This window comes from Nerophis lumbriciformis, linkage group LG09 (assembly GCF_033978685.3).
Source record: "Nerophis lumbriciformis linkage group LG09, RoL_Nlum_v2.1, whole genome shotgun sequence".
Classification (NCBI taxonomy): Eukaryota; Metazoa; Chordata; class Actinopteri; order Syngnathiformes; family Syngnathidae; genus Nerophis; species Nerophis lumbriciformis.
Window position 1 is genome coordinate 33037150 of NC_084556.2, and position 27234 is coordinate 33064383.

The 27234-nt window shown below is 38.9% G+C and overlaps 1 protein-coding gene across 3 annotated transcripts in view; it reads right to left on the reverse strand.

Annotated features, from left to right (window-relative positions):
• Positions 1–1099: 1099 nt before the first annotated feature.
• The window catches only part of LOC133607370 (uncharacterized), a 74076-nt gene continuing 47941 nt past the window's right edge, over positions 1100–27234 (reverse strand). Inside the window, exons 1-5 of one of the 3 annotated variants that reach the window (XM_061961914.2) lie at positions 16860–25388; positions 16668–16754; positions 2338–2466; positions 1708–1855; positions 1100–1622 (exon numbers count right to left, since the gene is read on the reverse strand). In XM_061961914.2, the coding sequence (XP_061817898.2) occupies positions 16868–25324 (8457 nt within the window). In that variant the 5' untranslated portion in view covers positions 25325–25388 and the 3' untranslated portion in view covers positions 1100–1622; positions 1708–1855; positions 2338–2466; positions 16668–16754; positions 16860–16867. The other 2 variants (XM_061961913.2, XR_012050608.1) reach the window with 2 other exon arrangements.

Below are 27234 nucleotides of genomic sequence, written 5' to 3' on the forward strand. Positions count from 1 at the left end.
CAAACTGTCATATGGGATCATGACAAGCAAACCGCTAATACAGCAATCTTGAATGCAAACGGGTGGAGCGATCGACACAAATATCAACAGTAACAATACTAAGTATAATATCAGAATATGGTGGATACCACAGTGATTAGATCAAATTGTTTTTTTTAAATCACAAAATAGTTTTTGGATATTTTTGTTTTTGTTTATATACTAAGGAAATAAGAATCAACAGTAGTTTTTGGTTTTGTTTAGTTATTTTGCTGAATGTCAAAATTGCGAATGGCGAATGTAAATGTTAAATCTAAATATTACATGTAAATATTAAATTTAAGGGTTACATCTAAATGTTAAATATATATATATATATATTAACCGCGATAAACGATTGACAAATGTATATTCAACAAGAGTTATAAGAGTCAATATATAGAGTTAACATTTATATTTAACATTATATATATATATATATATATATATATATATATATATATATATATATATATGTTAAATATAAATGTTAACTCTATATATTGACTCTTATAACTCTTGTTGAATATACATTTGTCAATCGTTTATGGCGGTTAATTGGGGCCAAAAATGACCACAATATGTTACACACTGAAAAGGTGAACAAAATGATAAGCAGAAACATAAGCTGAGAACTTTTGTGTGAATCTTTGCTGAAGACAAGAAAAACCTGTTACCTGGATTGTACATTTTAATTATTACTATAATTTTTTGTATACTGCTTTGTTGATTTTGTGTTGTTGAACTGTAAATCTTTTTAGTATAAAGTTAAAGTTAAAGTCCCAACGATAGTCACACACACACTAGGTGTGGTGAAATGATCCTCTGCATTTGACCCATCCCCATGTTCACCCCCTGGAAGGTGAGGGGAGCAGTGAGCAGCAGCGGTGGCCGCGGTCGGGAATCATTTTGGTCATTTGACCCCCAATTCCAACCCTTGATGCTGAGTGCCAAGCAGGGAGGCAATGAGTGCCATTTATATAGTCCTTGGTATGAATAGGAAATTTACAAATCTACACACACAATCAAATGGAGCCAAACATCGAGCCAACATTCCCATCACTAGTAAAAGGGAGCAGATTTGATTTAATTATATCCAACATTCGAGGTCATTGTTTGATAAGGACAGACTGTTACGTACGGGAGGAGTATAGACGGCGCAGACACAAGGGGGCGATGTCGCTCTATGATTTATTATATATATATATATATATATATATATATATATATATATATATATATATATATATATATATATATATATACAATATAATATATATAATAATGAAACAATACTAATAAATGAACTACATAATGGTGTGTGACAAAATCCAAGAGTGTGTATGGTGTAAGACTATGTGTAGGAATTAATTGCTGAGTGTTTACCAGAAGTGATGAGTGAGAGGCGGATGATCAGGAAGACAAGGCAGAGCTTGGAGGTCCGTGAGGCGAGCAGAAAGTCGGGGGCTAAGCGGGGTGTCAACAGGTCTGTGTCCAAAGCGAGGGGTCGAGATCCAAGGGGCAGCCAGAGAACCAGAGAGGAAAAACGAGGAAGACGAGACGAAGATGAGACGCACAGCTCGCCACACAGGAACGGGGATTTGCTGCAGGAACGACACGACGCGACAATGAAACACGGAGGGGAAAACAGAGACAGAGCAGGATTGCATCAAGCATCAGATCCCTTACTGTACGCCAATAGAAGGTTACGTTCTGGCACGGGATAGCAGCTTTTGAAGGCGGGTCTGATCATCAGCTCCGGGTTTGCTGATTGCCGGCAATTGATTGCAGCTGCTCGCTGCTGCCGACCTGGCGCGCGCTTTGTGCGCTCTCGGCGCTGCGCCCGGGCCGTGACACAGACAAGAAATAATGTATAATAAATTATACCAAAGTACTTACTGACAGAAGCATTCTGTAACAATGATAATAATATACTTTATTTGTAATACAGTTTACATTTCAATGAAATCTTAAAAATTCTAGTGATGAATAAATACAGAAAAACAATCATTATTAATAATGATAGAATAGATACAGGAGTTAACACTGATAAGCAATATATAATGAATGAAGAATAGAGTATATAGTAAATAATAAATGATAAACTAATGTTACATGAATAAATGAAGGAGTTAGTGGTATGAGACACTGTGGCTCGAAGCACTTTGTTTCCTCTGTTTACCTAAAAAGCAAAACTGTGTACTATTTCTTAAACTTGCTCATAATATGTCATTGCTTATATTCTATTGCCGGGGACAGCATGGGTCAGGAGGTCGAGTGGGTCGCCCAGTAACCATGTTCCAGTCCTGCCTCCTTTACCTCCCTCCCATCCCTTGGGCAGGATGCATAATCCACACTTCCCCCCTAGAGAAGCCCACACATGGAAGATTTAAGGACCCAGTTGCTGGCGTCGGACCCGGATTTGATCCTCAGGTGGCAAACAATTGGCTGAAATGCAGAGACACAATTTTTCATTGTGATTTTCATGTGACAATAGAAATCTTATATGTTATATGTTCCTCAATTTTACTGCTATTACTGCTGTATGTTTCTCATGTTGTGCGGTCAAACTGTTTTAATTATATTTTTACTTGCAGTCATACTCTTCTCTTGTTGTAAAAACTGTTATCCAGTATCAGAGGGCAGGCTTGAAAGAACCAGATCTAGGAATTTTAATATGCAAATATATTCTGTATTTAATATTTATTAAATTCCAGTTGTTAATGTATGTTTCTAATCTATTATGGCACTTATAGACATTTATTTTTAACACCTTGTCAATGACAACACCAATTATCTGTTTTGCAGTATCTTTTCTGCAATTGTCAGTAAACATTATTTTAGTTTGAATGATGTTCTGTTTTAACCATACTACAGTTTTTTGTTTTGTTTTAATTATTTCCCTTGAACTAAATGTAGCAGTGTCATCTGCAAGTATTGCCTTGTGTTATAACATATTGTGGTTCCAATCCAATCCAAAAAATGCATGTAATACTGTCCAAAAAGAAAAAGAGAACTACTGTAGTTAAATACATGTGGTGGAAGCACATAGGACAGGACTATTCAACTGGTGGCCCGGGGGCAAAATCCAGCCTATTAATGACACCATACCGACCCCGATTTCAGTTCAAAGCTTTGGGAACAAATATTTTTTCAGTAAATTTCTAAAAACACTAGAGAGCTCCTGTTGTATAGAGAAACTTGGACCACTGTAAACACATTGAGATCCTTGCATTGACTTATTAACCTTAATAGCAAACACTGGAGTCCAAACTTGTGATTTACACATAACTGAGAAGTTCCCCTCAAGTCCTCTTGTTTTTGGCAGTTGCAAATGTTTTTCGTAAAATGATTGATGTAATTAAGTTGCTCTCGCTTGTTGACAGCACAAGGCAGACTCTTTTGATGGCAGCTCATCAAAAAAGAACACAGAAGGTAGAAGAGAAGTGAAAGTAGACTAGGAAAGTGGAGAAACGCAGATCAAAATTGGCTGCTTGGCCTCCTCAGATGCTGTAACCATCATCAAGGAATAATATGTGCATCTTTGAAAATATGAAAGTATGCTTAAAAGTGAGAAGTTGTTCCTTCTTTTTGTTACTGTTCCATTTCATTTTTGCATGTAGTCTTCATAGTACTGTATTTTATGTATTTGTATGTGTTCTGTATAAACAGTGTGAGTGTTTTTAGTCTTAATTTAAATATAGGTTCCGACTTACACTACTACTACTTACATCGCTGTCTTAGGAACAAAACATGTGCACAGACCGAGGAATGGTATGTCTTTTGAAACCTTAGAGATTTAATATATTTGTAAAATGTGGACCCAGAATTGATCCTTGGGGTGTTCCACAAAATTGTATGCAAGCATTATAATGTATGCTCTGTCACAAGAGATGGGATTTATGGCTTCTTGAAGGGAGCCGGATCTTGAGAAGCTGTTCCTTTCAAAGAGCCGTGAAAAAGACTGGTTTGTTATGATGGTTATAGTAAACAATTACTGGTAGAAATTATACTTGGATCAGAATACATCAAATGTATACCAGTATTGACTAGAATTAGATTATTGTTGTTTTCACTGTAAACAATACATAAGTTGGTGCCATATCACCATGGGTTGACAGTGACATCAGTATTTGGAGATTTATTTTTTATTTTTTTTATTGTAGCACAAGAGCATTTTAACAATACAGAAATAATACCTTATAATAAAATGTCATATGTACATAAAAAGTAGAAAAACAACTAGAAAAAAATTAGGACATAGTAAAAAAGTGAATACAACATTGTATTAACCTACCTGGTGTGTGTATGCTTGAACTACTTTACACACGCCATACAGCAATAGATGACATCTGCCTATTACCTGACATGTTAGCTACTTCTCTTTGTTTATAATGTTTATAACGTCTATTTTCTACTTCCTGTTGGATCTACTCTCTATTTTATGCTGCTGCTGTCACATATACTGTATATACTGTAATATTGTACATGGTCATTGGTATACATTGTATATATGTTATAGACATAATATAATATATTTGTATATATATTATTCTGTACACACATTGTGCATATATTTGTATATATGTTAGATTTTTTTTTTATATCGCTATATTAGTCTATTTATACCTGCATTGTCCTTTCCATCCTTACACTTTCCATCATTGTAACTGAGCTACTGTGTTGAACAATTTCCCTTGTGGATCATTAAAGTTTGTCTAAGTCTAAGTCTAAGTCTATAACCTCATTAGAACAATAAACCAGAAAATGTAACAACTCGGCTTCATTTTCCAATCTCCTGTCGGGTGGCACACGCATCTGTGTGTGTACATAAAAAACGAATGGCTCGATAATGTACGTGACTCGGTTCTCATTGGGGACGGCGTGGCGAAGTTGGTAGAGTGGCCGTGTCAGCAATCGGAGGGTTGCTGGTTACTGGGGTTCATTCCCCACCTTCTACCATCCTCGTCACGTCCGTTGTGTCCTTGGGCAAGACACTTCACTCCTTGCTCCTGATGGCTGCTGGTTAGCGCCTTGCATGGCAGCTCCCGCCATCAGTGTGTGAATGGGTGAATGTGGAAATACTGTCAATGCGCTTTGAGTACCTTGAAGGTAGAAAAGCGCTATACAAGTATAACCCATTTATCATTGTTTTACTTAAACGAGCCGGTCAAAAGATTTGATTTGTTCGTTAGCAATTATAAATAATTGTATAAATAGTAATATATAAAAATACTCCATGATGTCATGGGTGATTTCCTAATTTATTTTGATTAGTGCCAAGTGCAACAATGTTAAATTGCATGTTTTATGTTTTTATTGGCTGAGGTGGGTATAATAATGGGTTACATCATATCTAGTTTTGAGGCTGATCCGAATCACCATCTGGATTCAGGGCTTTTTTTTAAAATACTATTTGGAGATACATGCTCTCTCTCTCTCTCTCTCTCTCTCTCTCTCTCTCTCTCTCTCTCTCTCTCTCTCTCTCTCTCTCTCTCTCTCTCTCTCTCTCTCTCTCTCTCTCTCTCTCTCATACACACAAACGCGCGCATGCACACAGGTGACTTCACACTTCCTCACTCCTTAAGAGCTTGCGATGGACATCTGGTTGACGGCTCTTGCTTTTAGCTCGATGCCTAGCGCTCTGAAACTCTCATGTGGCGGACCTATGTTCGTGTCCCAGGCGGAACTGAACTCAGGACTGGACCAGGCGAGTTACACATGACTATTTTTGCTTTGTAATTCTAAAGTAACAGTAGTCTGACTTCAGTCCAATTTTTGGCAAGCCTGCCCACCCCAGCTTATTAGCTATCCGATAGTTTTATCTGTGAATTTACCCTTAATAGTTTATTTAACTGTAGACGTCTGGACGTTGTAAAAAAAATGAAATTTACCAGATTGAAACGATGTGGGGCGGGGGCGTGGTTAAGAGGGGAGGAGTATATTTACAGTTCACCAAGTCAAGTATTTCATATATATATAAGAAATACTTGACTTGTGAATTCTAGCTATATATATATATATATATATATATATATATATATATATATATATATATATATATATATATATATATATATATATATATATATATATATATATATATTTATTTATTTTATTATGTATATATATATATATATATAAATAAGAGAAATACTGGAATTTCAGTGTTCATTTATTTACAAATATACACACACATAACACTCATCTACTCATTGTTGAGTTAAGGGTTGAATTGTCTATCCTTGTTCTATTCTCTGTCACTATTTTTCTAACCATGCTGAACATCCTCTCTGATGATGCATTCTGCTTCGTCTCCTTGTTGCGTGCATTGTTGTGCACTGCACTCTCTAAAAGCCCTAGATGTTATTGTCACATATGCATGTACAGTAGATGGCAGTATTGTCCTGTTTAAGAGTGTCACAACATTGCTGTTTACGGCAGACGAACTGCTTTACGGTAGACGAAAACATTACTGCTGTTGTGTGTTGTTACCGTGCTGGGAGGACGTTAATGAAACTGCCTAACAATAAACCCACATAAGAAACCAAGTTCTCGCCCTCGATCATTCTACAGTTGTAACGTGATTGGGCAGGCACGCTGTTTATATTGTGGGAACGCGGACGTGAAAACAGGCTGTCGACACGTCACTCAGGTCCGCCTGAATTTGCGGAAGATTTTCGGGAGAAAATTTGTCCCGGGAGGTTTTCGGGAGAGGCGCTGAATTTCGGGAGTCTCCCGGAAAATCCGGGAGGGTTGGCAAGTATGACTGTTAATGACTCCAACTTGCTAAGGGAATATGTCGGAGGGAATAAAGGAAGCGATTTATTTTGACACCGGAGCTTTGTTTTGAAATTTTCCGTTGCAAAAGAGGAAATTGGTGTGCTCTCGCACACATGGTTTTTACAGGGATGTTTGTAACGGTAATATATATATTGCCGTCACATATTTATATATATATATATATATATACATATATATATATATATATATATATATATATATATATATATATATATATATATATATATATATATATATATATATATATATATATATATATATATATATATTATAATATATAAGAAGGAATGTCTGTCGTTAGAGAGTCCAAAACTTATTGGTTGAAAAGGCATAAAGGTATTTAGTTTGAGCATAACAGTTCGAATATTAGTTGCTGTTTATTCTCCTGTGTTGTTGTTGTTCGATGTTTGATGTAATTGCACTGCTAGTGCTAAGCCATTAGTGCAAACCTGGGAAAATTAAGGCCCGGGGGCCACATGCGGCCCGTTGAGCTTTTCAATCTGGCCCGCTGGACATTCCCAAATAATTTTTTTAGATCTTTAAGATGGAAAGTGTAGCTGCCATTATGATGTGCAGTGATGTTTTCTAATGACCGTAAGTCTTCAACTATACTAAGTCTTTCAATGCTTGGAATCTGCATGATATACTAGTTACTATGGTCATCTAATTAGTTACTATGGTAATGTAATTAGTTACTATGGTCATCTAATTAGTTAATATGGTAATGTAAGTCACAGCAGCTCAGACGAGGCACCAAGCAGTGTGGGTGGGGAGCGTTTCCACAGAGTGTTTCCAGAGCGGCCAGCCTGAAATGCGGGTGTCAGGGACAGACGTGAAAAGAGATTTTTACAACACAGTTCTAAAGCTTAGTGATGTATCAGATATATCAGATTGTAGGTGGGTTTTTTCATGTTTATATTTCGCTGTGTTTGTTGCATTTTTGTTGTGTTTCGCTTGATTGTAAAATATGTGCATTGAGAGGGTGTGTGACGTTCATATGTTGTCAATATTCAGTGTTTTGTCCTTCATAGTTAATATTGTAAACCACACTTTCTTTATTTTCATGTACATTCTGGGTGTCTCATTCAGTAAAAAAATGTTAAATTTCATTCCGTTTTTTTAAGGTGGTCTGTCATCACGTTTTTAGCATTCATTCAGACATTATTGTGAGGTTTTGTGTCAGTGTTCCTAAAAATAGAGATACCGGCCCCCAGACACATTTTTGTCTCTAAATTTGGCCTCCCGAGTTAAAATAATTGCCCAGGCCTGCGTTAGTGTGTCACCGCCCTAAAGGGGAAGTGCACTTTTTTTTTCATTTTTTTTTTTCACATTCATTATGAAAGACATGACAATTGATGTATTTTTTTGAAATGCAAGGGACAAGTGGTAGAAAATGGATGAATAGATGGCATTCTAACTTGTAAATAAATGTCTGCTTACAGTGGAGCCAATGGGAGGTCCTCTATTTCGCCCATCCATCCATCCATCCATCCATCCATCCATTTTCTACCGCTTGTCCCTTAAAATCCAATAAATAGCCATCCAAAAAGCACCAACAATACTCCATTTACATTTCGTGACTTGAACATTAATAAAGTATTACTGATATTGTAATATAAGCGTTAACACAGAATAACTATTTATAGCGGCGCCGTGATTAGGAGCTGTTTCCTCTCTTCCTTTGCTCGTGAATGTTTATTGTAGATCATAAATCATGCTTTTTACCAGGATTGAAGAAGGATCATATTTCATGGGTTTTGAGTGGGTATGTACTCTACGCAAAAATTAAGGCAAAGGTGTAAATATAGATTTGATTAAATAATATAGATGAATAGCATACAGTAAGATTTATTTTTGGAACATACAAGTGTACCTCAATTTAAGAGTGGCCAAACTTAAAGGGGAATTGCATTTTTGGGGGAATTATGCCCATCATTCACACTCCCTATGTAAGACAAGAACACTCATGTTTTTCTTTTTTATATGCATTCTAAATCATAAAATAGTGGTAGGTGGCTAAGAATGTAGCTTATAGGAGTACACTATTCCGCTCATAAAGCCCTCTAAAAAAACATAAAAAAACCGCCAACAATACTCCATTTACATGTCGTGACCTGAAAATTAACCATGTATTAGTGATATTGTTAATATAAGCGCTAACGGAGACAAAATATTTTGAGCCATGCCATGATCACAGAGCAACAACTAGCTTACGCTGCTATATTGACATATTGAGCCGGTGAGCTGCAAAGTCGCCTCTGAGCTGGTGAAAGTTAATTTTAGATTATAAATCATGCCTCTTACCTGGACAGTAGAAGGTTGTGGCCATAAACCGAGAAGTTGTTCAACTTTGACATTCAGCTTATACCCGGAGATGGCGACAAAAACACGAAAATATGCTTGTTTGCGATACGTTTTTTTTTTAACCCCTTTGTGAGGATTAAGATAAATTCTTTATCTTAACGGGAAGATATAAACATCCCATCAGTCAGTATCCCAGTGACAGCACACATTGTACAGTAAGTGATTGTTTTTTATGTTCATTGTTTGTATTTATTGTTTAACAATATGGTTACATGATGTTTAGTGTTTCACCAAGATGGATTTCTTTAGCACACAGCTTTTAAACTTGGAGATCATCCTCCTTATATTCAGGCTCAAAAATATAAAATTGTAGATCATCAAGTAGTCGTTGTTGGCTCTCATGAAGTCTGACATGATTAGTAGTGTTGTTGACTAAGAGAAAAGCGAACGCTTTGATGCATCTGTGAAATTAAGACACCGCCGTATGCTTAAAATTAGGAAAATATATCAACATTACAAGTTATTATGAATGTGCCTGTTACTACCTTACAAATAAGCTTAGGACCAGATTTATCAAAGGTTTGCGTGTACTAAAACACATGCAAACCTGATAGCACACGCAAATCCGATCTACTAAACGTGCAAAGTGGATTGTGTGTGTTAAGTGAGCAGAGAAAGGTGTGCACCCATTTTGCGTTTCTGTCTTCATTAGTATGCACAAATTATGCTGATCATAAAAACGGCCACAACATTGGGAAGAGAAAATGCAAATATATATAACAGCACGCGCAATGTTATTTATCAACACTTGTCACTAGGGATGATGTTCATAATCGGTTCTCCCGGTTGTTCGATAAGAAAAGAACCGATTCCATGGACTCGAATCCCTTTTTGAGAACCGGTTCCCGTTATCGAGGCCACTATAGTAAAGAAAAAGAGTTGGTTCTTTATTCGAATCCCTGGGAACGAATCCCTTCCCACGTACAGGAAATGCCCTGTGGGACCTGCAATGTTATGCCCATTTGATTGTAGACTCTTACTGACACCTTGTGGCGATATGAAAATACTACGCGTCATTAGTTTGGGCACTTCCGGGTTGAGACAATTGAGAAGTAGACAAGTTGTGTTAGCTCTTACAAGCCTTGGAAAAGATACGTCTGTCAGTAAACTGTTTAACTTGTTTATGTAACTCAATATTAAGGTGGAAAGTGTTTAAGTTTGATACTAAGATGTTTATCGAAAAACGATTTTTGTGCACTGTTTCAATGGATGTTTTGAGGACTTGAAATGGCTGCCAGTCGTGTATTTCCACCATCGAAATAGTTTCAACACTCAGAAGTATTTGTTTGATGATAGTACTGTATATTTGTGTGAAGCTAATATTTATATATTGTGTATTACATTCCAGTATGTTAATTGAATCACATAGCTTATACATTTGTCATTGTGTGTATTTCAGTTAAAAAAAAAAAAATAACAGTCCAGTGCAAGACAAAAGTAAAGATAGGAAAAGACATAGCAAGACCAACATCAATAAAGAGCCTAAATGGATTAATCTGCTTTGGATTGTTTGTTAGCTGTCTGCCAAGCTGTATAACCTCAACACGTATAGTGAGGGCAGAACAGGCAATATGCAATTATTGCCAGGCTTCGCTCTCATGTAAGGGGGGAATAATTGTTGATTGATGACTGTGGTGTTCTTAGTGTCATAGTGTGTGTAGCTAGTATGTTCCAATAGCAGCAGAAGTGCACTTTTTGGAGAGCTGTATTATTTTCAGTTTTGTGCCCAAGGGACTGATTTTATTTATCCATCCATCCATCCATCCATCTTCTTCCGCTTATCCGAGGTCGGGTCGCGGGGGCAGCAGCTTAAGCAGGGAAGCCCAGACTTCCCTCTCCCCAGCCACTTCGTCCAGCTCCTCCCGGGGGATCCCGAGGTGTTCCCAGGCCAGCCGGGAGAGATAGTCTTCCCAGCGTGTCCTGGGTCTTCCCCGTGGCCTCCTACCGGTCGGACGTGCCCGAAACACCTTCCTAGGGAGGCGTTCGGGTGGCATCCTGACCAGATGCCCGAACCACCTCATCTGGCTCCTCTCGATGTGGAGGAGCAGCGGCTTTACTTTGAGCTCCCCCCGAATGACAGAGCTTCTCACCCTATCTCTAAGGGAGAGCCCCGCCACTCGGCGGAGGAAACTCATTTCGGCCGCTTGTACCCGTGATCTTGTCCTTTCAGTCATGACCCAAAGCTCATGACCATAGGTGAGGATGGGAACGTAGATCGACCGGTAAATCGAGAGCTTTGCCTTCCGGCTCAGCTCCTTCTTCACTACAACGGATCGATACAGTGTCCGCATTACTGAAGACGCCGCACCGATCCGCCTGTCGATCTCACGATCCACTCTTCCCCCACTCGTGAACAAGACTCCGAGGTACTTGAACTCCTCCACTTGGGGCAAGATCTCCTCCCCAACCCGGAGATGGCACTCCACCCTTTTCCGAGCGAGAACCATGGACTCGGACTTGGAGGTGCTGATTCCCATCCCAGTCGCTTCACACTCGGCTGCGAACCGATCCAGTGAGAGCTGAAGATCTTGGCCGGAGGAAGCCATCAGGACCACATCATCTGCAAATAGCAGAGACCTAATCCTGCAGCCACCAAACCAGATACCCTCAACGCCCTGACTGCGCCTAGAAATTCTGTCCATAAAGGTTATGAACAGAATCGGTGACAAAGGGCAGCCTTGGCGGAGTCCAACCCTCACTGGAAACGTGTCCGACTTACTGCCGGCAATGCGGACCAAGCTCTGACACTGATTATACAGGGAGCGAACTGCCACAATAAGACAGTCCGTTACCCCATACTCTCTGAGCACTCCCCACAGGACTTCCCGGGGTACACGGTCGAATGCCTTCTCCAAGTCCACAAAGCACATGTAGACTGGTTGGGCAAACTCCCATGCACCCTCAAGGACCCTGCCGAGAGTATAGAGCTGGTCCACAGTTCCACGACCAGGACGAAAACCACACTGTTCCTCCTGAATCCGAGGTTCGACTATCCGGCGTAGCCTCCTCTCCAGTACACCTGAATAGACTTTACCGGGAAGGCTGAGGAGTGTGATCCCACGATAGTTGGAACACACCCTCCGGTTCCCCTTCTTAAAGAGAGGAACCACCACCCCGGTCTGCCAATCCAGAGGTACCGCCCCCGATGTCCACGCGATGTTGCAGAGTCTTGTCAACCAAGACAGCCCCACAACATCCAGAGCCTTAAGGAACTCCGGGCGGATCTCATCCACCCCCGGGGCCTTGCCACCGAGGAGCTTTTTAACTACCTCGGCAACCTCAGCCCCAGAAATAGGAGAGCCCACCTCAGATTCCACAGGCCCTGCTTCCTCATAGGAAGACGTGCTGGTAGGATTGAGGAGGTCTTCGAAGTATTCTCTCCACCGATCCACAACATCCGCAGTCGAGGTCAGCAGAGCACCATCCCCACCATACACGGTGTTGACACTGCACTCCTTCCCCTTCCTGAGGCGGCGGATGGTGGTCCAGAATTGCTTCGAAGCCGTCCGGAAGTCGTTTTCCATGGCTTCCCCGAACTCCTCCCATATCCGAGTTTTTGCCTCTGCGACCGCTGAAGTCGCAGACCGCTTGGCCTGTCGGTACCTGTCCGCTGCCTCAGGAGTCCTATGAGCCAAAAGAACCCGATAGGACTCCTTCTTCAGCTTGACGGCATCCCTCACCGCCGGTGTCCACCAACGGGTTCTAGGATTACCGCCACGACAAGCACCAACTACCTTGCGGCCACAGCTCCAATCAGCCGCCTCGACAATAGAGGCGCGGAACATGGTCCATTCGGACTCAATGTCCAGCACCTCCCTCGTGACATGTTCAAAGTCGTTCCGGAGGTGGGAATTGAAACTCTCTCTGACAGGAGACTCTGCCAGACGTTCCCAGCAAACCCTCACAATGCGTTTGGGCCTGCCAGGTCTGTCCGGCATCCTCCCCCACCATCGCAGCCAACTCACCACCAGGTGGTGATCGGTAGAAAGCTCCGCCCCTCTCTTCACCCGAGTGTCCAAAACATGAGGCCGCAAATCCGATGACACAACTACAAAGTCGATCATGGAACTGCGGCCTAGGGTGTCCTGGTGCCAAGTGCACATATGGACACCCTTATGTTTGAACATGGTGTTCGTTATCGACAATCTGTGTCAGGCACAAAAGTCCAATAACAAAACACCGCTCGGGTTCAGATCCGGGCAGCCATTCTTCCCAATCACGCCTCTCCAGGTTTCACTGTCGTTGCCAACATGAGCATTGAAGTCCCCCAGTAGCACGAGGGAATCACCCGGGGGAGCACTCTCAAGTACTCCCTCGAGTGAATCCAAAAAGGGTGGGTACTCTGAACTGCGGTTTGGCGCGTAAGCGCAAACCACAGTCAGGACCCGTTCCCCCACCTGAAGGCGGAGGGAAGCTACCCTCTCGTCCACCGGGTTGAACTCCAACGTACAGGCTCTGAGCCGGGGGGAAACAAGAATTGCCACCCCAGCCCGTCGCCTCTCACTGCCGGCAACGCCAGAGTGGAAGAGAGTCCAGCCCCTCTCGAGAGAACTGGTTCCAGAGCCCTTGCTGTGCGTCGAAGTGAGTCCGACTATATCTAGCCGGAACTTATCCACTTCGCGCACTAGCTCAGGCTCCTACCCCCCCAGCGAGGTGACGTTCCACGTCCCAAGAGCTAGCTTCTGTAGCCGAGGATCGGACCGCCAAGTGCCCTGCCTTCGGCTGCCGCCCAGCTCACATCGCACCCGACCTCTATGACCCCTGCTATGGGTGGTGAGCCCATTGGAGGGGGGACCCACGTTGCCTCTTGGCCGGGCCCCATGGGGACAGGCCCGGCCACCAGGCGCTCGCCATCGTGCCCCACCTCCGGGCCTGGCTCCAGAGGGGGGCCCTGGTGACCCGCGTCCGGGCGAGGGAAATCTGGGTCCTTGTTTTTTATTATTCATGGAGGTCTCCGAGCTGCTCTTTGTCTGATCCCTCACCTAGGACCAGTTTGTCTTGGGAGACCCTACCAGGGGGCATAAAGCCCCCGGACAACATAGCTCCTAGGATCATTGGGACACGCAAACTCCTCTACCACGTTAAGGTGGCAGCTCAGAGAGAAGTGCACTTTTTGGAGAGCTGTATTATTTTCAGTTTTGTGCCCAAGGGACTGATTTTATTTAACACTATATTATTATTTATACACCTATAGTGATCACAGAGACAGGCTGTTTTTGTGTTACTGTATATATTTGTTTTTCTGAAAAATCCCACTTAATATACTTTGGCTAAAAACAGTCAATATATATATATATATTTTTTTAGGGTGGTAACAGTCAATATTTATTTATTTATTTTATTTTATTTTTTCTTATAAAATAAAAGTGAGCTTTTGTTAAACCAAATGTGTTTTTTTCCATATACAACAACCTATCTGGATTTGATAAGAGAATCGACAAGGAATCGGTTCGATAAGAGGATTCGATAATGGGCTCAAACTCGATGACTTCTTATCAAACATCATCCCTACTCATCACCGTTTTGTGAGCTCTATTTTGCTTTTTATTTAGAAGGTGTTAGAAGGATGTGCGAACTGACACAGACACACGGCTGTGAGAAGAGAGGTGCTCACGCTGCAAAGACAGATGATGGACAGATGAGAATCCTAAGTGTGTGTCAACATTTCGGATTGACAATGCAGTTGAAATCCAGTGCCCCCCGCAACCCCAAAAAGGACAAGCGGTAGAAAATGGATGGATGGATGGAATTTCGTTTCATCATTTTATAGCTGCTGGATGACTTAGGGGGCTGATCATAAAAATTAAATTGATGCGTCTTGGACTACGTTTACACTGCAGGCCAAAGTGGCTCAAATCTGATTTTTTTGCAATCTGATTTTTTCCAGCTGACTGTTTACACTGCAAGTGAAATGTGATTTTTATCAGACTCCAGTGTAAACATGCACAGACCCCAATATGGCCCCAATGTGCCTCAACGTCACTTGCATGCGAGTGAAAACAAAGAAAGGTGACTGCAGGAAGTCGCTCCTACTATAAAATAAAATAAAAGTCGCAAGACCTTAAAATGAATGTTTTTTTTACGTGAAAGTAAATTTAATTAATAATGTATGAATATAGTGTAATATGTTGGAGAGGGTTGTAATCTTTCTATGGCTGTTAAGTAGAGGAGACACGGTCATCAGCGTGGATCTACGTGACCTTTATTTTTCAACTCACATGTAAGCAAATGTGCCACAGCGTCAATTCTGGTCTTTCAACAATTTCTTCAGTATCAAAATTTATATTCGTATATTACAAATAGCCTATTATTTGCACACTATTGACAAGTGATGCACCGAAAATTTGGTCTTCTTAAATAGACTTTGCTCACCGAAACCGAATGTTGTGATGAAATATCCATTTCCGCTGGCGACTGCGTTTTTCCAGCGCACACGAATGACATAGCTCACCCAAAGCTGACGAAAAAGTCACATTAGGGTCACATTAGGTCGCATTGCGTTTAAGATGAAGTCACATTTAAAAAGATAAGATTGGATTCCCGACTACCTCCTGATGTGGCTTGAATCTGATGCCAAAAGCTCAGATTTGAAGCACTTTGGAGCATTCGGACTGGCAAAAAATATCAGATCTGTGTCACTTGAGGGCAAAAAAATCAGATTTGGTGTGCAGTGTAAACAGGGCTTTAGTGTCTGCTGGCGTTTTTTTTAATGTTGTTTGATTTTTTTTAAATTTAGGAAATATAAAACTATAATATATCTCCTCATGAAAATAAATCTTTTATCTTGCATTTTCTTGTTTTTGAGTCCTTTTCCAGATGCTCAAATGTGCTGGTGATGCGATCCACAGCATTGTGCACAGAATTAAGTGTCAGTGAGTGTACAGTATGTTTCTGTTGTCTAGATTGCGATTAAGTAAAGCTGTTACAGATTATAGATGTGTGCTGCTGGTTCCACATATTGCACACAGGTAGGACTCCTACACATTCATGTTACCATGTTCCTAAGTAGGTTAGATACAATTACTGAATAAGATTAATAAAATCAAGTGTAAGATTACTAATTCAGTGTTGGAAAAGTTGGGCCCCGAGGTTAAAAAGGTTAAGAACCCCTGTTCTATTGCATTGTTTTTATACAATATTTCAAATCTAAACTTTTGTTTTTATTTAAAAAACAAAAACATTACATGTTGAAAGTGTGCTGTATTGAGGGGTCAAACACCAATTAAATTAATTTCAATGGGAAATGTTGATTTGAGATACAAATGTTTGAGCTAAGAGCTCCATCACAGAACCAGTTAAACTTGTAAATTGAAGTACTACTAGATTTACATGTGGATTGTTTTTCTTTATAGCTCTCAAAGTTTTTCCATTAATAAGGACGTATTAATAAATATATAGATCATCAGTGCAAAAGAGTCAGTGATTCCACTGGGGATGCTACATGTACTGTATATTATTGTTTTGGAAGTCTCTTTAACAACCTTTTTGTGTGTGTTTCCTCCCACAGTCCAAAAACGAGTTCACCATGCCAAAAGTCAGCTGAGTCAGGTTCCAAATCACCCGAAAACCTGAAAAAGAAATTAAATTAATTGGATGGTGAAGTGGTTGTTTCTCAACCTAAAAGGGTGCATGTGGCCTCAGTCTGCTGTGGCTATATTTAACCATCTACTTACCACTTGTCTCATTTATCCTCCGCACATGGCTTCCTGAAGTTTCCACAGCAACATTTGTTATAATAACACTGGAGACGATACAAAAGTCCACTGAATGTATTGGTTGCTAATTTTGTTTTCCCAGTCTTTGTCTGCTCTTCATTAATTATGTTGTATCCATCTGTTGTCATAGCCATCTGAAGTGTTTGGGTAGCTGTATCACTAGTTTTCAGGGCTCTGGTCATATGTTCTTGCTTGACAATGAGAGTCTCAATATCACTAAGCATCTCAATTTTGAGTTTTTGAAGGTCTAAGCATTTTTCATCTTCTCTTTTGTCCTTGGTCTTTGAGTAACTTTGCGATGTGTCACCAACTCCTTGATTTAAGGTCTTCTTTTTCACAAATGTATATTCCTTTTGTTTCCAATATGATTTAACAATCGGGTTTATCACATGCAATTGTTTCTCCAGGTTCTTTTTCATCTCATGACCCTGACACTTCATCTGATCAATATTCCTCTTTTCTGTTTTTATATCTTTCCAGATTTTCCGTAGACAATCGCTTTTAGAAATTCTGGTTACTGGGGAAACACCTCTTTTTATCACTAAATCGGGTATAGTACAAAGCCTCTGTTTGAGTTCATTTTCCACTCCAACACTTCTGGATACAATGAAATTATTATCTTTTGCAGATTGCATGCACTGGTAAGTTACATCCGAATGTTGCTTATTTTCTTCAAGCCTGCACTTCATTTCAAATAGTTCATTTTTCATTGCCTTGTTTGATTTTGCCAAAACAAGATGGGTTGTCTTTCCTTGTTTCAGGATTTCTTTCTCTTGTTTAATGTTGTTCTGCAGTTTGTCTAGGTTTTGTTTTTCCACCAAGAGTTTTGTTTTCAGATGTTTTATTTCTTCTGTTTCTTTCACTATGCTTGAAAGCAAAATGTCCAGCTGAATCCTTCCTCCCATTATTAGTTTGTTGTGGATTGATATTCGATCTCGGCCTTGATTACTATCTTCCATAATGTGCTTTATTCTAAGCAACAATTTTGGTATACCTTCAATCTCTTTGCTCTTTTGACAATGTTCTTGTCTGCGAACACCAAAGTCCTTATGTTTCTGATCCAATGCACATCTGTTGTCATTGACTTCATCTCTTTTAGTCACGACATCCATGTTTAAGTGATAAATATTTTTCTTTTCCTTCTTCATATCCTCAACTAATGTGTCCAATCCTGTTTTATTCTTCTTGAACTCATTTTCTCTGATTTCAAGATCAATGTATCTCTCTTTAGTTATGCGTTGATTATCTTCCAATGTGATCACTTGTTTTTGCATATCAGACTCCAACAAGTCCAGCTCCAGTTTTCCTTTGCTCATTATCCTATAAATTTCCCTCATGATTTCTTTCTCTTGTTTAATGTTGTTCTTCAGTTTGTCCAGGTCTTGTTTTTCCAACAAGAGTTTTGTCTTCAGATGTTTTATTTCTTCTGTTTCTTTCACTACGTTTGAAAACAAATTTCCTACCATTGTTAGTTTGTTGTTGATTGATATTTGATCTCTGCCTCTATTACTGTCTTCCATCATGTGCTTTAATTCAAACAAGATTTTCGGCATACCTTCATTTTTTGCTTCTAAAATGACACATTTTTTGTCAATGTCCTCAAATTTCTTCTTATACTTTGCCTTTAAAACATCTCCCACTCTTTCCATTGACAGGATACAAGACCGAAAGTGATCTTGCAACACCTTTTGCTCAGATTTCAGTTTTTCCATCCGCTTCGTGTCTTTGGCATGCAGTATTTTTTCGGTTTGAAATTTAGCCTTCATTTTGAAAAGCTTTTCCATCTCTGTACTTATTTTGGTTCTGGTAAATGCAATCTCTTTGCTCTTTTGACAATGTTCCTGTCTGAGAACACACAAGTCCCTATTTTGCTGTTCCATTGCACATTTGTTGTCATTGACTTCATCTCTTTTTGTCCCAACACCCATGTTTAGCTGAAGAATTTGTTCCCTTCCCTTCTTCATCTTCTCAGCTATTGTGTCCAGTCCTGTTGTATTCTTTTTAAACTCATTTTGTCTGATTTCAAAGTCAATGTATCCCTCTTTAATCATGCGTTGATTCTCCCCCAATGTGATCAATTGTTTTTGCATATCAGACTTCATCAAAACAACCTCCAGTTTTTCTTTGCTCATGAGCTCATTGGCTTTGCTCAGGATTTCTTTTTCTTGTTTAATGTTGTTCTTTAGTTTGTCCAGGTTTTGTTTTTCCACCAAAAGTTTTGTTTTCAGATGTTTTATTTCTTCTGAGTCTTTCACTACATTTGAAAACAAATTGTCCAGCTCAATCTTTCCCCCTACTATTAGTTTGTTGTTGATTGATATTCGATCTCTGTCTTGATTACTATCTTCCAGCATGTGCTTAAATTTAAGCAACAATTTCGGCATACCTTCATTTTTCGCTTCTAATTTGACAAACCTTTTGTCAATGTCTTCAAGTTTCTTTCTATACTTTGCCTTTAAATCATCTCTCACTCTTTGCATTGACAGGATACAAGACTTAAAGTAATCTTGCAACACTTTCTGCTCAGATTGCAGGTGTTCCATCGTCTCCGTGTCTTTGGCATGCAGTATGTTTTCGGTTGCAAAATCAGCCTTCATTTTGAGTAGCTTTTCCATCTCTGTACTTTTTTTGGTCCTGGAAAATGCAATCTCTTTGCTCTTTTGACAATGTTCCTGTCTGAGAACACTCAAGTCCCTATTTTGCTGTTCCATTGCACATCGGTTATCATTGACTTCATCTCTTTTTGTCACAACGTCCATGTTTAGCTGATGAATTTGTTGCCTCTCTTTCTTCATCTTCTCAGCTATTCCGTCCAATCCTGTTTTATTCTTTATAAACTCGTTTTCTCTGATTTTAAGGTCACTGTATCTCTCTTTGGTCATGCGTTGATTCTCTTTCAATGTGATCAATTGTTTTTGCATATCAGACTTCATCAAAACAAGCTCCAGTTTTTCTTTGCTTATGAGCTCATTGGCTTTGCTCAGGATTTCTTCCTCTTGTTTAATGTTGTTCTTTAGTTCGTCCAGGTTTTGCTTTTCCATCAAAAGTTTTGTTTTCTGATGTTTTAATTCTTCTGATTCTTTCACTACATTTGAAAGTAAATTGTCCAGCTGAATCTTTCCTCCTACTATTAGTTTGTTGTTGATTGATATTCGATCTCCGTCTTGATTACTATCTTCCAACATGTGCTTAAATTTAAGCAACAATTTCGGCATACCTTCATTTTTCGCTTCTAAATTGACAACCTTTTTGTCAATGTCTTCAAGTTTCTTTTCATACTTTGCCTTCAAATCATCTGCCACTCTTCTCATTGACAGGATACAAGACCTAAAGTGATCTTGCAACACCTTCTGCTCAGATTGCAGTTGTTCCATTGTCTCTGTGTCTTTGGCATGCAGTATTTTTTCGGTTTCAAAAGTAGCCTTCATTTTGAGTAGCTTTTCCATCCCTGTACTTATTTTGGTCTTGGCAAATGCAATCTCTTTGCTCCTTTGACAATGTTCCTGTCTGAGAACACTCAAGTCCTTATTTTGCTGTTCCATTGCACATCGGTTATCATTGACTTCATCTCTTTTTGTCCCAACATCCATGTTTAGCTGGTGAATTTGTTCCCTTCCCTTCTTCATCTTCTCAGCTAGTGTGTCCAGTCCCATTGTATTCTTTTTTAACTCATTTTCTCTGATTTCAAGGTCAATGTTTCCCTCTTTAATCATGCGTTGATTGTCCTCCAATGTGATCAATTGTTTTTGCATATCAGACTTCATCAAGGCCAGCTCTCGTTTTTCTTTGCTCATGAGCATATTGGCTTTGCTCAGGATTTCTTTCTCTTGTTTAATGTTGTTCTTCAGTTTGTCCAGGTTTTCTTTTTCCACCAAGAGTTTTGTTTTCAGATGTTTTGTTTCTGCTGTTTCTTTCACAATGTTTGAAAGCAAAGTGTCCAGCTGAATCTTTCCTCCTACTATTAGTTTGTTGTTCAATGATATCTGATCTCTGTCTTGATTACTATTTTCCAGCATGTGCTTTATTGTAAGCAACAATTTCGGCAAACCTTCATTTTTCGCTTCTAATTTGACAACCTTTTTGTCAATGTCTTCAAGTTTCTTTTTATACTTTGCTTTTAAATCATCTCTCACTCTTTCAATTGACAGGATACAAGACTTAAAGTAATCTTGCAACACCTTCTGCTCAGATTGCAGTTGTTGCATCGTCCCTGTGTCTTTTGCATGCAGTATTCTTTCGGTTTCAAAATCAGCCTTCATTTTGAGTAGCTTTTCCATATCTGTACTTATTTTGGTCCTGGCAAATGCTATCTTTTTGCTCTTTTGACAATGTTCCTGTCTGAGAACACTCAAGTCCCTATTTTGCTGTTCCATTGCAAATCGATTATCATTGACTTCATCTCTTTTTGTCACAACGTCCATGTTTAGCTGATGAATTTGTTCCCTCTCTTTCTTCATCTTCTCAGCTATTTTGTTCAATCCTGTTTTATTCTTTTTAAACTCCTTTTCTCTGATTTTAAGGTCACTGTATCTCTCTTTGGTCATGCGTTGATTCTCTTTCAATGCGATCATTTGTTTTTGCATATCAGACCTTATCAAAACAAGCTCCAGTTTTTCTTTGCTCATAAACTCATTGGCTTTGCTCAGGATTTCTTCCTCTTGTTTAATGTTGTTCTTTAGTTTGTCCAGGTTTTGTTTTTCCTCCAAAAGTTTCTTTATTAGATGTTTTATTTCTTCTGATTCTTTCAATACATTTGAAAGCAAATTGTCCAGCTGAATCTTTCCTCCTATTAGTTTGTTGTTGATGGATATTCGATCTCTGCCTTGATTACTATCTTCCAGCATGTGCTTAAATTCAAGCAACAAATTTGGCATACCTTCATTTTTCGCTTCTAATTTGACAACCTTTTTGTCAATGTCTTCAAGTTTCTTTTCATACTTTGCCTTTACATCATCTGTCTCTCTTCTCATTGACAGGATACAAGACCTAAAGTGATCTTGCAACACCTCCTGCTCAGATTGTAGTTGTTCCATCGTCTCCGTGTCTTTGGCATGCAGTATTTTTTCAGTTTCAAATGTAGCCTTCATTTTGAGTAGCTTTTCCATCTCTGTACTTATTTTGGTCCTGGCAAATGCAATCTCTTTGGTCTTTTGACAATGTTCCTGTCTGAGAACACTCAAGTCCTTATTTTGCTGTTCCATTGCACATCGGTTATCATTGACTTCATCTCTTTTTGTCCCAACATCCATGTTTAGCTGGTGAATTTGTTCCCTTCCCTTCTTCATCTTCTCAGTTATTGTGTCCAGTCCCATTGCATTCTTTTTTAACTCATTTTCTCTGATTTCAAGGTCAATGTTTCCCTCTTTAATCATGCGTTGGTTCTCCTCCAATGTGATCAATTGTTTTTGCATATCAGACTTCATCAAGACCAGCTCTAGTTTTTCTTTGCTCATGAGCATATTGGCTTTGCTCAGGTATGCTCTCTCTTGTTTAATGTTGTTCTTCAGTTTGTCCAGGTTTTGTTTTTCCACCAAGAGTTTTGTTTTCAGATGTTTTGTTTCTGCTGTTTCTTTCACAATGTTTGAAAGCAAAGTGTCCAGCTGAATCTTTCCTCCTACTATTAGTTTGTTGTTGATTGATATTTGATCTCTGCCTTGATTACTATTTTCCAGCATGTGCTTTATTGTAAGCAACAATTTCGGCATACCTTCATTTTTTGCTTCTAATTTGACAACCGTTTTGTCAATGTCTTCAAGTTTCTTTTTATACTTTGCCTTTAAATCATCTCTCACTCTTTCAATTGACAGGGTACAAGACTTAAAGTAATCTTGCAACACTTTCTGTTTAGATTGCAGTTGTTGCATCGTCTCTGTGTCTTTGGCATGCAGTATTTTTTCAGTTTCAAAATCAGCCTTAATTTTGAGTAGCTTTTCCATATATGTACTTATTTTGGTCCTGGCAAATGCAATCTCTTTGCTCTTTTGACAATGTTCCTGTCTGAGAACACTCAAGTCCCTATTTTGCTGTTCCATTGCAAATCGGTTATCATTGACTTCATCTCTTTTTGTCACAACGTCCATGATTAGCTGATGAATTTGTTCCCTCTCTTTCTTCATCTTCTCAGCTATTCTGTCCAATCCTGTTTTATTCTTTCTAAACTCGTTTTCTCTGATTTTAAGGTCACTGTATCTCTCTTTGGTCATGTGTTGATTCTCTTTCAATGCGATCATTTGTTTTTGCATATCAGACCTTATCAAAACAAGCTCCAGTTTTTCTTTGCTCATGAACTCATTGGCTTTGCTCAGGATTTCTTCCTCTTGTTTAATGTTGTTCTTTAGTTTGTCCAGGTTTTGTTTTTCCTCCAAAAGTTTCTTTATTAGATGTTTTATTTCTTCTGATTCTTTCAATACATTTGAAAGCAAATTGTCCAGCTGAATCTTTCCTCCTATTAGTTTGTTGTTGATGGATATTCGATCTCTGCCTTGATTACTATCTTCCAGCATGTGCTTAAATTCAAGCAACAATTTTGGCATACCTTCATTTTTCGCTTCTAATTTGACAACCTTTTTGTCAATGTCTTCAAGTTTCTTTTCATACTTTGCCTTTACATCATCTGTCTCTCTTCTCATTGACAGGATACAAGACCTAAAGTGATCTTGCAACACCTTCTGCTCAGATTGTAGTTGTTCCATCGTCTCCGTGTCTTTGGCATGCAGTATTTTTTCAGTTTCAAAATCAGCCTTCATTTTGAGTAGCTTTTCCATCCCTGTACTTATTTTGGTCCTGGCAAATGCAATCTCTTTGCTCTTTTGACAATGTTCCTGTCTAAAAACACTCAAGTCCTTATTTTGCTGTTCCATTGCACATCGGTTATCATTGACTTCATCTCTTTTTGTCCCAACATCCATGTTTAGCTGGTGAATTTGTTCCCTTCCCTTCTTCATCTTCTCAGCTATTGTGTCCAGTCCCATTGTTTTATTTTTTAACTCATTTTCTCTGATTTCAAGGTCAATGTTTCCCTCTTTAATTATGTGTTGATTCTCCTCCAATGTGATCAATTGTTTTTGCATATCAGACTTCATCAAGGCCAGCTCTAGTTTTTCTTTGCTCATGAGCATATTGGCTTTGCTCAGGTATGCTCTCTCTTGTTTAATGTTGTTCTTCAGTTTGTCCAGGTTTTGTTTTTCCACCAAGAGTTTTGTTTTCAGATGTTTTGTTTCTGCTGTTCCTTTCACAATGTTTGAAAGCAAAGTGTCCAGCTGAATCTTTCCTCCTACTATTAGTTTGTTGTTGATTGATATTTGATCTCTGCCTTGATTACTATTTTCCAGTATGTGCTTTATTGTAAGCAACAATTTCGGCATACCTTCATTTTTCGCTTCTAATTTGACAACCTTTTTGTCAATGTCCTCAAGTTTCTTTTTATACTTTGGCTTTAAATCATCTCTCACTCTTTCAATTGACAGGATACAAGACCTAAAGTAATCTTGCAACACCTTCTGCTCAGATTGCAGTTGTTGCATCGTCTCTGTGTCTTTGGCATGCAGTATTTTTTCGGTTTCAAAATCAGCCTTCATTTTGAGTAGCTTTTCCATATCTGTACTTATTTTGGTCCTGGCAAATGCAATCTCTTTGCTCTTTTCACAATGTTCCTGTCTGAGAACACTCAAGTCCCTATTTTGCTGTTCCATTGCAAATCGGTTATCATTGTCTTCATCTCTTTTTGTCACAACGTCCATGATTAGCTGATGAATTTGTTCCCTCTCTTTCTTCATCTTCTCAGCTATTCTGTCCAATCCTGTTTTATTCTTTCTAAACTCATTTTCTCTGATTTTAAGGTCACTGTATCTCTCTTTGGTCATGCGTTGATTCTCTTTCAATGTGATCATTTGTTTTTGCATATCAGACTTCATCAAAACAAGCTTCAGTTTTTCTTTGCTCATGAGCTCATTGGCTTTGATCAGGATTTCTTTCTCTTGTTTAATGTTGTTCTTCAGTTTGTCCAGGTTTTGTTTTTCCACCAAAAGTTTTGTTTTCAGATGTTTTATTTCTTCTGATTCTTTCACTACATTTGAAAGCAAATTGTCCAGCTGAATTTTTCCTCCTATTAGTTTGTTGTTGATTGATATTTGATTTCTGCCTTGATTACTATCTTCCAGCATCTGCTTAAATTTAAGCAACAATTTCGGCATACCTTCATTTTTCGCTTCTAATTTGATAACCTTTTTGTCAATGTCTTCAAGTTTCTTTTCATACTTTGCCTTTAAATCATCTGTCACTCTTCTCATTGACAGGATACAAGACCTAAAGTTATCTTGCAACACTTTCTGCTCAGATTGTAGTTGTTCCATCGTCTCCGTGTCTTTGGCATGCAGTATTTTTTCAGTTTCAAAATCAGCCTTCATTTTGAGTAGCTTTTCCATCCCTGTACTTATTTTGGTCCTGGCAAATGCAATCTCTTTGCTCTTTTGACAATGTTCCTGTCTAAAAACACTCAAGTCCTTGTTTTGCTGTTCCATTGCACATCGGTTATCATTGACTTCATCCCTTTTTGTCCCAACATCCATGTTTAGCTGGTGAATTTGTTCCCTTCCCTTCTTCATCTTCTCAGCTATTGTGTCCAGTCCCATTGTTTTCTTTTTTAACTCATTTTCTCTGATTTCAAGGTCAATGTTTCCCTCTATAATCATGTGTTGATTCTCCTCCAATGTGATCAATTGTTTTTGCATATCAGACTTCATCAAGGCCAGCTCTAGTTTTTCTTTGCTCATGAGCATATTGGCTTTGCTCAGATATGCTCTCTCTTGTTTAATGTTGTTCTTCAGTTTGTCCAGGTTTTGTTTTTCCACCAAGAGTTTTGTTTTCAGATGTTTTGTTTCTGCTGTTCCTTTCACAATGTTTGAAAGCAAAGTGTCCAGCTGAATCTTTCCTCCTACTATTAGTTTGTTGTTGATTGATATTTGATCTCTGCCTTGATTACTATTTTCCAGTATGTGCTTTATTGTAAGCAACAATTTCGGCATACCTTCATTTTTCGCTTCTAATTTGACAACCTTTTTGTCAATGTCCTCAAGTTTCTTTTTATACTTTGGCTTTAAATCATCTCTCACTCTTTCAATTGACAGGATACAAGACCTAAAGTAATCTTGCAACACCTTCTGCTCAGATTGCAGTTGTTGCATCGTCTCTGTGTCTTTGGCATGCAGTATTTTTTCGGTTTCAAAATCAGCCTTCATTTTGAGTAGCTTTTCCATATCTGTACTTATTTTGGTCCTGGCAAATGCAATCTCTTTGCTCTTTTCACAATGTTCCTGTCTGAGAACACTCAAGTCCCTATTTTGCTGTTCCATTGCAAATCGGTTATCATTGTCTTCATCTCTTTTTGTCACAACGTCCATGATTAGCTGATGAATTTGTTCCCTCTCTTTCTTCATCTTCTCAGCTATTCTGTCCAATCCTGTTTTATTCTTTCTAAACTCATTTTCTCTGATTTTAAGGTCACTGTATCTCTCTTTGGTCATGCGTTGATTCTCTTTCAATGTGATCATTTGTTTTTGCATATCAGACTTCATCAAAACAAGCTCCAGTTTTTCTTTGCTCATGAGCTCATTGGCTTTGATCAGGATTTCTTTCTCTTGTTTAATGTTGTTCTTCAGTTTGTCCAGGTTTTGTTTTTCCACCAAAAGTTTTGTTTTCAGATGTTTTATTTCTTCTGATTCTTTCACTACATTTGAAAGCAAATTGTCCAGCTGAATTTTTCCTCCTATTAGTTTGTTGTTGATTGATATTTGATTTCTGCCTTGATTACTATCTTCCAGCATCTGCTTAAATTTAAGCAACAATTTCGGCATACCTTCATTTTTCGCTTCTAATTTGATAACCTTTTTGTCAATGTCTTCAAGTTTCTTTTCATACTTTGCCTTTAAATCATCTGTCACTCTTCTCATTGACAGGATACAAGACCTAAAGTTATCTTGCAACACTTTCTGCTCAGATTGTAGTTGTTCCATCGTCTCCGTGTCTTTGGCATGCAGTATTTTTTCAGTTTCAAAATCAGCCTTCATTTTGAGTAGCTTTTCCATCCCTGTACTTATTTTGGTCCTGGCAAATGCAATCTCTTTGCTCTTTTGACAATGTTCCTGTCTAAAAACACTCAAGTCCTTGTTTTGCTGTTCCATTGCACATCGGTTATCATTGACTTCATCCCTTTTTGTCCCAACATCCATGTTTAGCTGGTGAATTTGTTCCCTTCCCTTCTTCATCTTCTCAGCTATTGTGTCCAGTCCCATTGTTTTCTTTTTTAACTCATTTTCTCTGATTTCAAGGTCAATGT